Source organism: Gymnoscopelus microlampas, assembly GCF_963454915.1.
Source record: "Gymnoscopelus microlampas genome assembly, chromosome: 8".
NCBI lineage: Eukaryota > Metazoa > Chordata > Actinopteri > Myctophiformes > Myctophidae > Gymnoscopelus > Gymnoscopelus microlampas.
In genome coordinates, this window is record NC_139945.1 from 2,333,801 (window position 1) to 2,351,342 (window position 17,542).

Below are 17,542 nucleotides of genomic sequence, written 5' to 3' on the forward strand. Positions count from 1 at the left end.
CAAATGGAGGGGTCCATTTGGTTCCATTTGTACACTCTCAGAGTTACATTAACATACATTTTACGATATAAACTGGGGTCCAAGAGATAGAAATTCCATTAAATGGGGGTCTGTAGCCCTAATGCATGTCAAACTGGGGGTCCTTGAAATTAAAATGATTGAGAATCACTGCTAGAGCCGTAAAAAAAAATTCTTATGGGGGTCCCTGGCATATCTTTTCAAATGGGGGTCCGCGGGCTAACAAGTGTCAATTTGGGGGTCCTTGACATGAAAAAGTTTGAGAACCACAGATTTAGTCGACTAAAACATTTCTGATGACTAAAATATGACTAAAACTAAATGAAATGTTATTCTATAGACTATGACTAAAACTAATTCAACATGTTCTGCACTGGTCCAGTGCTGTGCTGTGGCACTAACATGTTGTTGGCTCCTCCTCCTCTCAGGTTGCGTATCCAGCCCTCTAGCCCGCCTCCAACGCATCCCAGCAACCACCTCTTCAGACAGTCCAATCAGAGCCCTCCGCCCGGCTCGACGGCCATGATGCAGCAGGGCCACGGTCAGTACTACAACGTCATCCACTTCTTCATCCTGTGTCCTGTATGAGTTCTCTCTCTCCTGATTGGATACGATTGGTATCCCTGCTACCCTTTAATACTCTTTACCAGGGGTCTTCAACGTTTTCAGCCCAAGGACCCCCTAGCTGAGAGAGAGATGAAGCAGGGACCCCCATATTGTATACAATTGTTTGAGATTCAACTTTTTTTGTTTACGTGGTCTGCTCTTTTTTTCCCTCTACACCTCTATACCTCTTTGCCAAAAATAGCCGATCTACAAGCTCACAACGCCTCGCGAGGCGTTGTGAGCTTGTAGATCGGCTATTAAATCGATCGGTAAACAAAAAAATCCTATCACACAAAGATTTGGCGGACCCCCTGTAGTAACTCTGAGGACCCCCTGTTGAAGACCCCTGCTCTTTATTAAAGTAGCACGTAACCTAGCCTTGCCGACCGTGCGGTCCTATATGCAAAGGTTAAAGTGTAATTTAGCATGTTATTTATGTGTATGTGTATTTAGACACATGCTAGGTTCATTCGTTTACCTGGCATCCTAGTCTGTATAGTTTCAATGTACAGATGTTTTTTTGACTGAAATTGATTGACATTTTTATTATGGGGCGGCCATAGCTGAGTGGTTAGTGAGCCCGCCTAGGGAGCCAGAGGCCCTGGTTGCCCCAGGTTCGATTCCAGGTCAGGACAGCATATGTGTCGATGAAATGAAATGTGTCCCTGAGCAAGACTCTTAACCCCTAATTGCTCACAGGTTCTCATTGGAAACAAGACCGCAAGGACTTTCATGAACGACCTGTTAAAAGGAATTATCCTTATCCTTATCCTTAGGCAAAAATAATGCAAAACATCACAGTTACATTTATAATACGTTGTCTAAAAGGTCCTTCAAAAAAGTCCTTGCTGACTTGTTTCCGTTGAGGTCCTTGGTATTCATTGCATAGATATATATAGTAGCAACCAAACAGTTCAAATATCAACATAAAATAATTCCTGTCCCGCTAGGCACATAAGTTGTGTAGTTGTGTGTTTATTGTGGTTTCCTGCGTGCTTCTAGCAGGACCCTCGTCAGTGGGACGTTTCCCCGGTAGGACGTAGCGCGTGGAAGGAACACGTCATTCCAACCAGTTCCTTTCCCCTCGATCAGGCGTCCCGGCTGACCAGGGGGAGGCAGTATAGAGACCAGGATTACTACATGTTTTTTGTGAGGGTATTAACTACCCTAGGAGACACGGGGAGAACATGCAAACTCCACACAATAACTAATTGTGATGTTAATGATGTCATTAGGCTCGTCAGTGCAGTACCAGCATCTCTAGCAGATTCATATTAATGAATGTATTATGTTAATTATGTCATTAGGCTCGTCAGTGCAGTACCAGCACGGCGCTCCATCTCTCTACCAGGGCCAGAGCGGAAGCCCCCCGCCCACCGGCCTCCCCAGGGGCTCCATGCCAACCAATCAGCAGGCAGGATCTGCACGCGCCGGAGTGCCATTGGCCCAGGGCCAGCAGCAGGTGACCTCAGAGAGCCAATTGAAAATGATCCTTTGTTTATTCCAAGTGTTTCATTACCTTGATATTAAAACGGAAAATAGAAGTGTGTATGTATGTGTATGATGTAAAGTAACTAAGTACTTTTACTCAAGTACTGTACTTAAGTATAATTTTAAGGTATTTTTACTTTACTGGAGTATTTCCAATTTTCTATACTTTTATTTCTACTCCACTCTACATCTCAGAGGCAAATATTAGACTTTTTACTCCACTACAATTATATGAAAACTTTAGTTACTAGTTACTTTGTAGATTTAGATTATTATTACTAAACGTACATTAACCACTTAAGCTATAGCTACTTAAAGCAGGAGTTCACCCAAAAAAAGGCTTATTTTCTATCAATTGCACACCCTATGAAGCCTTGAATCCATGGATTCTTTTTTGTTTTTGTGGCATTCCTAAACTAATAATTTGATTCCCGTCTCCTACCGGCTAATGTATCCGGAAGGAGACACAAAGTAGATTATTTGTGTCTCCTACCGGATACACACACACAGTCATCAACTTATTGTCTTAGGAATGCCACAAAAACAACAATAAATCCATGAAATCAAGGCTTCATGGGGTGTGTTAATTGATAGAAAATAAGTCATTTTTTGGGTGAACTCCTCCTTTAAGCTAGAAATATATTTCGGCCATTTGAAAATAGCAGATCTACAAGCTCACAAGAGCTTGTAGATCTGCTATTTTCAAAAGATTGTTATAAATTTCATGCATTTGAAAACGTTGCAGTATCGATACGTTTACTTGAGTAAAACATTTGAGTACTTTTTCCACCACTGGTATGTAATCTCAGTGTCTCATTGGTCGGTTTCCCTCTCGTGTCCGTCCTGCAGGTGACCATTCAGGTACAGGAGGTGGAGCTAGGGGGCGGCGCTCTTCGGCAGGGCTTCCTGTCTACGCCGTGCGGACACCGCGTCCTCGGCAAGCAGCTGAGCGCCGACAACGCCGAGACGCACAGGTGACCACGCCCACCCCCGTCGCCACGCCCCCCTTCGAACGCACCTTACTCCACCACACACACACACACACACACACACCACACACCACACACCACACACCACACACCACACACCACACACACACACACACACACACACACACACACACACACACACCTTTTTGTTTTGGTATTACTGATATTGTAATGAATTTATTTATTTACATAAATGAGCAATATTTCAGTGATATAAATAACTAAATCAATTAAAAAAGTATCAGTCTTAATCAATAAGACGAGACTAACGATGGCACCACATACATGAAATATAGATATACTCTGTGCAAACACTGGTATATACTGTTTATACTATATATTAGTTTTTGTTAAGACATTACAATTTAAGAAACGATGCCAAAACACATTTTAATAGCAGTTATATGCATAAACATGTCTACAGAGAGGACGGTTTTTCATAATAAAATGATCATTTAGGTGTTTCAGTAACAAACACACACACTTCTTTTTTTTGCATTGCTTGACTTGTGATCCCATCTCTATCACACTCACACACACATTACTCTAAATCTCCCATCATGTTGCTGAGAGTGTTCAATCACAGGCTAACTCTCTAGATGAGTATGAACCATATATGTCACCCCCCCCCCCCCCCCCAAACACACCCACCTCCCTGTGATGACATCATCAACGGAGCGTCCACTTTGATTGGCTGAGGGGTTGAGCTGCTGGAAGTAAGTGGAGGATGTAGAATATCCCTAGAAGAAGTGATTTAACTTCACCCCAGGGACGTGCACAGATAGACTCTAGGTGGTGCTAGAGCACCTGCCCTTTGCCCTCTTGACCAGAAGTGCCCTTTTTTTTTTCAGTTTACAGCAGGGGTCTTCAACAGGGGGTCCGGGACCCCTAGGGGGTCCTCAGAGTTTTTCATGTGTTTTTCTTTATGTGATATGATTTTTCTTTTTTACCATAACCACTCGAAACCTAGCATCCCTTTTCTGAGGAGAACTTTAGCCAAAAATAGCAGATCTACAAGCCCACAACGCCTCGCGCTGCGAGGCGTTGTGGGCTTGTAGATCGGCTATTTTTGGCAAAGAGGTATAGGTGTAGAGGGAAAAAAAAGCAGACCAAGTAAACAAAAAAAAGTACAATTTACTTGAGCACCTGCCCTTCAAAATGTCTGTGCACGCCACTGCTTCACCCCCCGGGAACCCAGTAGATACCTCCATAGATAGATATACACGTAGATACCTCCATAGGTAGATATATACACGTAGATGCTTAATCCAATAAGAGCGGGAACGCATCTGTGTCATTTTAAGATGTCTTTGGCTATTCAAAAACAGCAGATCTACAAGCTCATACGCGCAGCACCGAGTGCCGTGCTATGAGCTTGTAGATCTTTGAGGATTTTTCTTTTTTTTGAAAATGTTTGCAAATCTTTGAGTATATATTTACACTTTTAACTCAAATCTTTGCTCCTGGGCGTCCCTGGAACGAAATATTTTGAGATGGGGGTCCGTGGTTAAATACATATCATTTTGGGGGGTCCTTGACATGAAAAAGTTTGAGAACCACTGATATTATAGCAACATACCTTTTGAATTAGAAGACATTTGTAGAATCCCCCAGAAGCAAAGATGTGAGTTACAAATTTTCTTTTTGAGAATATATATATTCAAAGATTTGCACAAATGTTCATGATTTAAAAAAAAAAATAGCAGATCTACAAGCTCATAGCGCGGCACCGAGTGCCGCGCTATGAGCTTGTAGATCTGCTATTTTTTAATAGCCAAAGTATAAGATAATAATATGGTTAAAGTGGTTAAAATCTAAAATGACAGATGTTTAGAAGATCAGCCCAACCCACACTTCACCCACTACGTGTGAATATGCACCTTCTAAGTGGGCGCTTGTCCCACTGTAGATCTCACCAACGTCCTACTGTATGTTTACTGCTGCTAGATCCCACCAGAGTGGGATCTCACTAGATCTCACTCTAGTGGGATCACACCAGAGCTGGGACAGAGAAAGGTCCATAACAAAGATCAGATGTTCTCCTGATTTGTCTCTCTGGGGGAAAGAAGCCATGTTAGTGTCAGACTGTTGGTGGAGATCGTGTGGCTTTTGGAGAACGGCTCCGATATGTAGTTCAGTGACCGTGGAGGCTTAAAGAATGGTTCAGAAGCTGTGTTCACGTTCACTCTCCCATTGGAATGAATAGACTCCAACCTGCTTCTGGTCTCCTAAAAGGGGCGACCCACCTACAGTACAGTAGGTCACACAGACACAGGAAGTAAAAGCCAGTTGGGCCGTCTTGCACTTCTGTTTGTCTTGGGAGCTACTGCTCACTGGAGCCATGTGTACATCCTAATGCATGTATGCCCTGTTTATGTCTATTAGCCAAATACCAGTACTGTACATGTACCAGTACATGATTATGTCTATTAGCCAAATACCAGTACTGTACATGTACCAGTACATGATTATGTCTATTAGCCAAATACCAGTACTGTACATGTACCAGTACATGATTATGTCTATTTGCCAAATACCCGTACTCCAGGTGTTACTGGGAAATTGGTGACCTGACGAAATATGTGACCATCTTGTGGACGTCAATGTGCCAGAACATAAATCACTGCTGTTTGTTTATTAACACAGTTGGCTGTGTTAATAACACAGGGGCTCGGGGGTAGAGTGGCCGGTAGATGGGAACCGCAAGGTTCCCAGTTTGATAACTCCAGGCTCCCCCAGAGTTAGTGTGGAAGTGTCCTTGAGCAAGACGCTGAACCCCTAATTGCTCCTGATGAGCAGGTTGGTGCCTTGCATGGTTTGCTCCGCCATCGCTGTGTGTGTGTGTGTGTGTGTGTGTGTGTGTGTGTGTGTGTGTGTGTGTGTGTGTGTGTGTGTGTGTGTGTGTGTGTGTGTGTGTGTGTGTGTGTGTGTGTGTGTGTGTGTGTGTGTGTGTGTGTGTGTGTGTGTGTGTGTGTGTGTGTGTGTGAATGTGTGTGTGTGAATGTGTGTTTGAATGTGTGAATGTAATGCACAATCTATGTCTTTGGTCACAATAGCACCAACCAGTCCCAAGAACAACCAGTAGGGGTCAGCAGTGACCAGATTAAACGAGTGTGTGTGTGTGTCAGGGAATTGGTACAATTACCAAGAGATGGTAAAGGAGGAACAATTATGCATTTATTTGGGGGGGGGGTTGCTGTATTTATCTGTCTTTGTCTGCATGCCTGTAACCTAGCAGGTTTTTGCTACTTTTTGTGTGACATAAATTTAGAATGGCCCGAAAGTTTGTGCAACGTGTCCCTCTGGAGTGAGTGTGGAAATATAAGCCCCCTTTCCACTGCAGCTTAAGCACCACACCACACCACACCACACCGCATCAAAATATCTACCGTTTCCATTACACAAAATTACCCCCGCTCAAATCCACAGGTATGAGTAGCAGACCCGGTCATTCACACTCATTTGTAATGTAAACGTTTGCCTAACAATGGAATGTAGGTGAGTGGCCAACTCTCCTGTATACAAATGTAAATCACCTGTGCACGTGACCCAGCTTGGCCTAGCTCAGACCTACCCAGGACTGGGTACTTTTTAGGCACCAGTTTAGTACCACTTACACACCACTCTACCCACTTCATTGTAGTGGAAACCAAGGCACAAGTGGGCGGTGTGGTGTGGGGTAGGGTGAGGCCATGCATATGGAAAGCCGCCTATAGTGGCCCTCTCCATCATCAAAGTTGCGTCATCCCTGCTGTGCAGGTACAAGGTGCAGGTAATCTGACTGTCCTGTGCTCTCTACCGCCCCCTGTCTGTCTGTCTGTCTGTCTGTCTGTCTGTCTGTCTGTCTGTCTGTCTGTCTGTCTGCCTGCCTGCCTGCCTGTCTGCCTGTCTGTCTGTCTGTCTGCCTGCCTGTCTGTCTGTCTGTCTGTCTGTCTGCCTGTCTGTCTGTCTGTCTGCCTGTCTGTCTGTCTGCCTGCCTGTCTGTCTGTCTGCCTGCCTGTCTGTCTGTCTGTCTGTCTGTCTGTCTGTCTGTCTGCCTGCCTGTCTGTCTGCCTGCCTGCCTGTCTGTCTGCCTGCCTGTCTGTCTGCCTGTCTGTCTGTCTGTCTGTCTGCGTGTCACAGCCGCAGCCTGGGCCGTTTCTCGTCGGGCTACGACCAGGCCCAGTTCAACACCCACCTCTTCAACGCCGACCCGGGGGCCTCGCGGGGGGTGGTCGGCGGGGGCCCCTCCTACGCCGCCAACCCCTACCTGCAGGGGGCCTCGCTCAACGTGCCCGGCCTGGACGGGGGCTACGGGGGCGGGGTGGGGGTCTACGGCGCCCCCTCGGCCCTGCAGCAGGCCCTGCTCTCCCCCACCCCGCTGGAGTACCGCCCCCCCCAGCAGCACGTCACCCCCACCCTGCAGGTACCGTGTGATGCCAGATGCCATTTAGTCCATGAGCCAGAGCCCCAATATTGAGCCAGATATTGAATATTCCCTCGTTAAAAACCTTTGACTCCAACATCTTAACACAATGAAATAAGAATGTTGACTCTGGCTTTGTCCAATGTTCCAATGTTGATTCAGGAAAGGTATGCACATTTGGGCATATTTTCCTAATGCCTAATTTGCATATTTAAATATACGATTTCAGAAAACTTGTAATACGATAAATCATTGTCTTCATATAAGTAATCAACTCAGGAAGTTTCATTATGATAACTCTATTTTAAATGTTGTCATTTTTTCACCTGTCATGTACGTATGGGGAAAATAACAAAATGTGTGATAAATATGAAAAAGCTGCTCCTGTGGAAAGGTTATCATATATTTATTTACTCATATTGACCCTATGAACAATTTAATATAGGTTTGGTTTTGCCCACTCTTTCGATTTTGGGGCTCTGGCTCATGTACTATAGTGGAGAAGAGATCCAGTAGAACTAAGACTAGTGGCGGCCATAGCTGAGTGGTTAGTGAGCCCGCCTCAGACCCCTGGTTGTCCCAGGTACGATTCCAGGCCATGACAGCAATGTGTCGATGTGTGTTTCCTTGAGCAAGACTCTTCACCCCTAATTGCTCCCCGGGTGCCAATGGAGGGAGAAGGCTGCCCACTGCTCCTAGTTGTTATAGGATGGGTTAAAAGCAGAGGACGCATTTCACACTATGTGCATATATATATACATATATACACATAATGTGACAAAATAACACCCCAAAGGAGTGGGGACTATTCTATTCTATTCTATTCTATAGTGGAGAAGAGATCCAGTAGAACTAAAAGACAAGTGTATGTTTGGTTGCACTCGGGTGTTGCGCTCTGAAAATAGTAATCTACAAGCTCGCAGCGCGACGCGTTGTGAGCTTGTAGATCTTCTATTTTCAGCATGCAACTAAGTGTAAAATCTGCCATTACGATGCCATCAAGGCACCGCCAACATACATTTTAGTCGACTAAATCAACTGTAGATTTAGTCGACTATAATCTGATGATATTTAGTCGACTAAAACTAGACAAAAACTAAAACATTTCAGATGACTAAAATATGACTAAAACTAAATGGAATTTTATTCAAAAGACAAGGACCGCCCCTATTTAATGTATGCGGCCGCGGACCCCCCGGCTGAAAAGATTTTGTGCCAGAGACCCCCATACAAGATTTATTTTTGTATTAAAGGGCAAGACCACTTTGGTAGAGGTTTGGGTTGTGTAGTTACCTTGCCATGATGTAACTCCAAAGGTGGACAAGAAATCTAAAATAATTGCTCCATTGATTAGAAATTGATAATTCAAACTATGCTCCTCATTGACGTACATTGTACGGTAAAACAGCTCTCAAAGTGACTCTTTTAGCTTGTAAACGAACGCAAACAAAGCTGATTCAGACAATATAGTTAACATCACCAAACCCACTACTGCTTGTTTTCTTAATGAAATTGTTAACTTCATGTTGATTTGACTATTTGAAGATCCGGATCCACGGATCCAGTCTGGGTTTTCTTACTAATAAAAAGAGCCTATATATAATGATACCGATATTGATTATTAATGCCTATAGAGTACAGAAGTCCTGACGTCACTCGTTCATCCCCAGGTTCGTAAAGTAATTTCTCTATGGAGAATAACATTGGGTCATCATAGAATCGTCTCATTGTCTCCAAAAATAAACAAACTGTCTCTGCGATATGGTCAGGGAGGAGGTTCTGTATCGTTTATGATAGTCAGTCACTTATATTTTAAACAGTCTGTTTCTGGAGAAAATGTAACTAATTTGGCGGAAGTAATATTATCGTTTTCTCACCGTCAGTTGATGCTTCATATCCATAAGAGTCAAACCGCCGGGGTCATTTGTTTATTCTTTGGAACACAGTTCTTATTTCACGCGATATTAAACACGTCTATGGGGGTGGAAAACCGCGAGCCAGATAGACAAACCTAGCATGTGTAAATTACGTCAGACTTCGGTGCTCTATACCGTTATGCTGAGCCATTAACGGTGCCTGTCCCTCCCCTCCCCCCCTTCCCCTCAGGGCCTCCTGTCGCCCCGTCACTCCCTGACGGGCCACGCGGACCCCCGGCTGAACCCCCAGGACCTGGCCGCCCTGCTGAAGAGGCAGAGCCCCCGGCCTCTGGGGGGGGGCGGCGGGCAGCAGCAGCAGCAGTGCCCCTCGCCCCACACCCCGCCCCACACCCCACACCCGCACCAGGAGTACGGAGAGATGCTGCTGAGCCTGGAGGGGCCGCCTCCGGGGGCCCTCTCCTCTCAGGGGGGTGGGGGGGGCCCGGTGGTGGGGGGCCACTACCACCACCTCCTGCAGATCCGGCCCCCGGACGTCCCGCCCCAGCAGCAGCAGCAGCAGCAGCAGGGTGGGGGGGGCCAGTCCTGCCCGGGCCTCACCCACTCAGAGAGCATGGAGGAGGACGAGGCGCCGCCCTCGGGCCCGCCCCCCTCGTACCACCACGCCCACCATGAGGGCCTGCTGGCCAAGGCCGTGGTGGAGGGCCACGAGCTGCTGGCGCCCCCTAGAGGCAACACGCCGCCTTACGCCTCCCCCACGCACCGGCACGCGGGATACAACATACGCAGCGGCTCCACAGGCAGAGGTACGCGCACACGAACACACTCACACATATGCACACACACGCATACGCACACTCACGCACACGCCAAGGGGCCAGCTTGAGAGTTTTACATTGAGGCTAATACGGAGACAGTTCATATGAATGGCCTGTAGTTTGGCTGTTTTACCCCTGCTGGTGTCAGAAAGAATTTATCTTAACTCATTAATAGTGTAATAGTGTGACGCTACTGCCAGCGGGATTTTTTTGTTTTTTTACTGTACTTTGAAAAATCCTGTAATATTCTCTCTGACCTCCGTCCTCATGGAGATCGGCTCATCACACAGACGGAGGTCTCGTAGCGTAGGGGGAAAAGAAAGATATCCCCTCACAGTAATCCGTTGCACAGCTGTGGCCAGTTGGACAAGGCTTGTTTTTGCCGTAAAAGCAAGAAGAACAGAGATATAGCCATTTCCCCCACAGGAGATAAACGGGAAGTAAATTAGCTTTTATTTTTTCTAAATGACGTCAATTCCGGTTCTGTCGTCATCAGGCTGTGAGAGCATCATTCATACTAGGGGTGGAAAATATAATCGATTCAGCAATTAATCGCGATTCAGACATGGACGATTATTACATTCTTTTTAAGATTTAAGATTCTTTTTTCATCATTATCGCTAATTGCACAGAGCAGCAGCCATGTTTTGGTTGGTTATCATAATGTTGAGAAGCCTTTGTTATAAGTCAGTATTATTTTACAAAAAAGGACTTGTATATTTTCTTGTTGGTTTTCTGCAATTGTTGATGTTGGCAAATATAACCTTCCAGCTGACAGTGACACATCTCTTCAATTAGTTTGTATTATCAATAAAAGATAATGGAAGTAAATGAATCGCGAATCGCGATAATCGCAATTTCATTGAATCGTAGCCCTCGGAATCGGAATCTAATTGAATCGTCAGGTACAGATGTGCCACTTTAAAACTTCACACGTTACTGTTCTTTCCCTGAAAGTGCCCTGAAAATGCATTTTTTTCCTCCCTGTTCTGCTCTTAAAAAGGCACTGTTTTGCCCCTGAAAAGAAGTAGTCACTACACACCCCCGTTTTTCCCTTCAACAGACATCCATATACATGAGAACAAAAGAATGTGTGTTGAAGAAGGTGTCAGACTCATTATGAGGCGAAAGGTGATTTGAAGAGGTCCTTGACCAGTTGCTCAAATTAATTAGCATCATAAAAGCAGTGATCATCAAAATAATTCAGCATTTTAAATGCCCTTCTTTGTCCCTCTTATTGCCCTGGGAATCCCCTGAAAATGTACTGTCTTGCCGATGGCAGGACATTTGAAGTTTTGAAATGGCACATCTGTACCTAACAATTTCCGCCCCTAATTCATAGGGTAGGTATCACTCTACCCTATGAATGATGGCCAGAATCATATCGTGAGTTGAGTGAACCGTTGCGTGTCTAGAACCTATATATATATCATGTTGATATGGGTTCATTAGTGATATGGCATTCTCAAGGCCCGCAATTGACCGTACCGATAAATCTTCTGTCCATATTCTAACGAACATCTCAACATGTGTGTGTGTCTCCATGGAAACTAGACGTGATGAACCTGCTTTTCTCTCTCTCTCTCTCTCTTGCTCTCCCCCTCTCTCTCTCTCTCTCTCACTCTGTCTCTCTCTCCCACTGTCTCTCTCTCCCTTTCTGTCTCTCCCTACCTCTCTCTCCCTCTCTCTCTCTCTCCCTCCCCCTCTCTCTCTCTCTCTCTCTCTCTCTCTCTCTCTCTCTCTCTCTCTCTCTCTCTCTCTCTCTCTCTCTCTCTCTCTCTCTCTCTCTCTCTCTCTCCCCCCCCCCCCCTCAGATGCAGAGGAGTGCAGGACCCCAGGGCAGGCCATGGAGGTGCCTGACATAAACGGCGTGGGCTACCCGCGGCCCCCTCCGCAGGCCGACGCCTACAGGGCCCGCGGGCAGCTGCAGCGCCACCACACCATCCAGACCTGTGACGACGCCTACGTAAGCCACGCCTCCTTTTTATGATGGCCAAACAATCACTGGTACCTGTTTATGTTTAAAGGCAGTTGATGATGGGACTTAAAGGGGAATTTTGGACCACGGTTTTCTTACCTTTTCTATGACGTTATGATATCTTAGGATGAATGGTACAGTAGAAACATGTCTTAACTCCATCCCGGATCTGCCACAGCTTAAAACGTGCGCCAATAGGCCTTGTGCTAGATCGCGTATTTTAACACATTGACTGCCAGTCGCGTAGATCTATGCGAACCGATTAAAAGCCGCCACGTGCCAATCGCGTAGATCTACGCCAACTGGTGTTATTTTGAAATTCCGCGTTATTTTGACCAGGTTCACTTTCCGAATTTTTTGATCCGGTTCCGGTAGCACCACCGGAAACAAAATTATTCGGGTTCCGTTTTTTTCGATCGTATCCGCTTCCTGTCTGGGATCCGGTTTTAAGGTCGATTATCTCGGTTGTTGTTTTTCCTCTCGCTGATCACTGTCTAGCGTTCACCGCTGTATCTTCAAGATGGCGGAACGTAAGGGGTCGCGGTTTTCACTGTTCGTCGCACACAGATTCTGTGTGTGTAGAACCAAATGAACGCGCACTTTTAATGGATTTATCGAGGCCTATGGCGACATGAAAAAAACAAAAAAACAACAATAAAACCTTGGCACTGGTGAGTACATTATGAGATTAAACTCTGGCATGGAATGTGTTAAAGGTCCCCAAAGTAAAGACTGAACTGGGGAAAAACAGCCTTTTGTTTTAGTGCCCCGACCACCTGGAATGACCTGCAGCTTCAATTAAAGATCTGTTCCCCCATAATGGTCATTTTGAATCCTTGATTGCAGACCTATACCCACAAGTGTCTGCAACTGCTTTAAAAGCTGTGTTGTATCACACAATAGAGGAAGGTTTCAGTATTGATAAAAAAAAGTTTAGAAAATCCATTGGTAAAAATGTGTGGTAAACCTGTAATAAATCATGATAATAAGTAACAATTGATCAATTTGATTGGCTCACACAAAGCGTCGTGTCACTTCCTGTGCAGGACCAGGTGGAGCCTATGTCTGGGATGAGCCTATTGGCCGGCAAGGCGCTAAGCTCCGCCCGCATGTCAGACATCCTCAGTCAGACGTCGCTGACAGGAAGTCAACAACAGCTGCACCAGCGGGAAGAGTCCGGTTAGTAACACACACACACACACACACACACACACACACACACACACACACACACAATGGCCCTCATTTATCGACGCGGTGCAGACCAAATAATGGGCGTACGGTGAGATCACCGCAACTTTCGGCATTCATCAACATATCCTGACGTTGGCTTCATCCTACCGTACGCTGAGATCTCACGTCTGGTCGAGACCAGTCGTAGACGTTGGCTGCGCCTATTTGTTCCATTCTAGACCTGCGGAGCAGCATTGTATCCACACATATATCCACTCCAAAATGTATTATCTAACACACTAATACATAATCCCTGTGAAAATATATATTTTATTAACTCATTTAAACAAACTGCTTTAACAGTCATTCAGATAAGATTGCAGATCTGGCTGCATTGGCTCCATTTGAAAATAGCAGATCTACAAGCTCACAACACGCGTTGTGAGCTTGCAGATCTGCGAGTCTCACTGGGAAATGGGAATAGCCTACATGACTACATGCTTTATGTTAGTGTAACTCTAACGCGCACTGCTCGGTATGGGTTAGATAAATAAATATACAAACGTATTCCATTCATGGCGATGTGATTGGTATCATAATATGTCATTCATGTAGGCTACAAGCCTACGTGACCTATTGTTATCGTATTGTGACCTATTGTTACGGATTACATGAAAGACAGAGTTGGGTGTGTGTGTGTGTGTGTGTGAGAGAGAGAGAGAGAGAGAGAGAGAGAGACAGTGCGTGTGTGTGTGTGTGTGTGTGTGTGTGTGAGAGAGAGAGAGAGAGAGAGAGAGACAGACAGTGTCTGTGTGGCGAGGCGAGCGGGGGAAACTCTTTCTTATTGGCTTATTCTTATTCTTATTCCATGCTTTCTTTGGTCGTATTCTGGTTCTTCATGTCGTGAGATTTATCAAAGCTCCGACCTGATGGCTGTATAGGATCGCTTCATAAATGTGACTTTGACGTTGCCCTACGGCCGAATTTATGGAAATGTATGCTCCATTGATACATGAGGGCCACTGTACTGTAACTGCTAGGCATGATAGAATTGTTAATTTGTTCGTTAAGGACTTGTGAATTAAAGTTGTCAGTCTGATTTCAGTCATTTTCATATGACTAAACAGTAGGGGTGTGCCGATATATCGTCCCGCGATATATCGCGATACGTTTTCGCGACGATATGTATCGTTTTGGAAAAAAAATAATATCGTTTTTGAATTTTTTTTTTTTTTTTTTTTTTTTTACAATCATAATAATCAGGCATGCAAACGGCCCCGAAGTGAAAAGAGTGACAACATGTTTTTTTTTCGGGTCAGGTGTCATACTATTTGGATTCAAAACGGCTATTGTAGCTGAAAAGCTACAAGTTTGCATGTCTGAATAATGCAAAAACAGAATTATTTGTTTGCATTTTCTTTTTTTCTCCTCCATATATTTTCATAATAAAAAAAGTGCGTATCGTATCGTATCGAAATCGTATCGAAGTTGTGAGCCAAATATCGTATCGTATCGTTTCGTGAAATTAGTGTATCGGCACACCCCTACTAAACAGTATTAGAATGGGAATACGTGTTCATAAATGTGTGTGTGTGTGTGTGTGTGTGTGTGTGTGTGTCACAGTGTGTGACGTAGAGGGGGAGCTCCTCCCATCCTCCTGTTACCCCTCCTCATGCACCAGTGACATGTTACTGAGCTACAAGCCCCCCGACCTGAGCTACAGCATGGAGCAGGCTGGAGTCTAACAACACACACAGGTACACTACACACACACACACACACACACACACACACACACACACACACACACACACACACACACACACACACACACACACACACACACACACACACACACAGGTACACTACACACACACACACACACACACACACACACACACACACACACACACACACACACACACACACACACACACACACACTTTCTTCTTTCTTTCTTTCTTTCTCCTTTATTTATTCAGGGAAGCCCATTGAGAGCAAGCTCTCTTTTTCAAGAACGACCCTGATAACAACATATAAAACACATACATAATGAAAAACAATAACAACCAGGGCTGCACATAACAGGTGCGCATGCGCACCCAAAATAAATAATGCGCGGCACATCAGACGACGCGAGGCGCTTTTGCACCAACAGCTGGGACAGGAATTTCCAAGCTTTTATTTTTTAGCAAAAGTAAAAAATAAAAGCTTGGAGATCGAGGCTAGGATAGTACTTCCTGAAGCCACACTCACACAATCACGCTAAAGCACACGTCGGCCCCATGTACAGCCATTAGGCGCAGGGGGAGGGGACGCATGCTGCACGTGATTGTGTGAGTGTTGCCTCGCATCATCCTGACACACAGACACGCTGCGACTCGCAGCAGCTCGCTGCACACAGCCAGCAGCGGCTGTTTGAGGCACTCGTCACCGGTGATGAACGCACCGTAATGGTGCAAAATATGCCGTGAACGTCCCAATCCGGGAAAATCCGGGAAAAAAACATGTCTTTGGTGCGCACCAAGTCACATCTCCAGGTGCTCTTCTGAGTTCTACACCTAAAAAGTTATGTGCACCCCTGATAACAACATTTGAATCATATTACAATCATCACAGATGCAAATAAACAGTGTTTTATGAAACAGGTGCAGTTACTATGAAATGTATCCTCAAGAAGCACCCTAAATGTTTCTATGTAGTGTGTCCTCAAGAAGCACCCTGAATGTCTCTATTGAGACCAATCTCACCAGTTTCAGAGAGTCCTGAAGTTTGATCCATTTGTGTGGAGCATAATACATGAATGCAGTTTTTCCTTGTTCACTGCTCTTACGTGGACTGGTATATCTAATGTGTGTCTGTGAACGTGTTGAGTGTCCAGTAACCTTTGGTTCTAAAAGTGAAGATAGGCACACACACACACACACACACACACACACACACACACACACACACACACACTCACACTCACACTCACACTCACACTCACACTCACACACACACACACACACACACACACACACACACACACACACACACACACACACAGGTGTACACACACTTGTATATCTGCTATTTTTGAATAGCCAAAGAACAGTAAAGATGACACAGATGCGTTGCCACATTGAAAGGGTTAACTACTAAAGATACTTGTCATGAAGAGGCTGAGTAGTTGTGAGACTTGTAATTGAACACAACACGCCACGTGTTGTGTTCAATTACAAGTGAACAGAAAAACAAATAATGCACATCCTCCGTTCTTTGGTGCTGAGCTTTAACTGTAAGAACGGTGATAATGACACAAAGATAGGGCTCACAACTCACTTTGATGCTCCCAGGTTTTATTCAAACAAACGGCAGATACGACAGTTTCGACCCTTTCGGTCTTTCTCAAGTACTTTCATACTTGAGAAAGACCGAATGGGAGGAAACGTGGGTAGGCACCAACTGTATGTGCTGTTTGTTTGAATAATACCTTGGAGCATAAAAGTGAGTTGCGAGCCCTATACTATCTTTGTTTCAATTACGTTTCAATTAATTAAGTGAAACCGCTTATAATATCAGTTGTGTTCAGTTAATTAAGTTGTTCTTGTTTGATTTGTTTATTGCAAACATATATAAAAGATTCATTTAGTAGTCCAGTATTGGATTATTGGCTCAGGAATGCAACAAAAAAATCGGGGGGAAAAGGTATTCCCTTTAAGACCTGAAGCCGATTCTACAAATGTCTCCTAAATCCCAACAGTTTTCTGAAAAAAACATATGTTTCTATATCAGTGGTGCTCAAACTTTTTCATGTGAAGGACCCCCAAACTTATATGTATTTTGCCGCCAACCCCCCTCTCAAAATATGTTGTTCCAGGGACCCGCCAGAAGCAAAGATTAGAGTTAAAAATGTCCAATGTTTCAAAAATAGCAGATCTACAAGCTCATAGCGCGGCACTCGGTGCCGCGCTATGAGCTTGTAGATCTGCTATTTTTGAATAGCCCAAAGTGTAAAACAATGCTTTTTAGCTCAAATCTAAAAATGACACAGTTGCGTCCCAGGTCTTAAAGGGTCACTTTTACCTAAAATGATGACATGTTTCCCCCCCCCCCCCCTTCTCCTCCTGTCCTATCCTTGTCTCCTTGTGTCCTCTAGGGGGCGGGGTCCGTTGCCATGGTGATCAGAGATGCTGTGGGTTTTTTGT

General features: G+C 44.9%; 1 protein-coding gene across 1 annotated transcript in view; it reads left to right on the plus strand.

The window, feature by feature from the left end:
- sik3 (SIK family kinase 3) overlaps positions 1–15,097 on the plus strand; it is a gene marked incomplete at its 3' end in the record, with an annotated part of 125,266 nt that extends 110,169 nt beyond the window's left edge. Inside the window, 8 exon segments of the mRNA XM_084065148.1 lie at positions 447–559; positions 1,932–2,086; positions 2,965–3,089; positions 7,227–7,509; positions 9,616–10,189; positions 12,016–12,167; positions 13,226–13,358; positions 14,976–15,097. Coding sequence (XP_083921274.1) covers positions 447–559; positions 1,932–2,086; positions 2,965–3,089; positions 7,227–7,509; positions 9,616–10,189; positions 12,016–12,167; positions 13,226–13,358; positions 14,976–15,097 — 1,657 coding nt within the window.
- Positions 15,098–17,542: the final 2,445 nt, after the last annotated feature.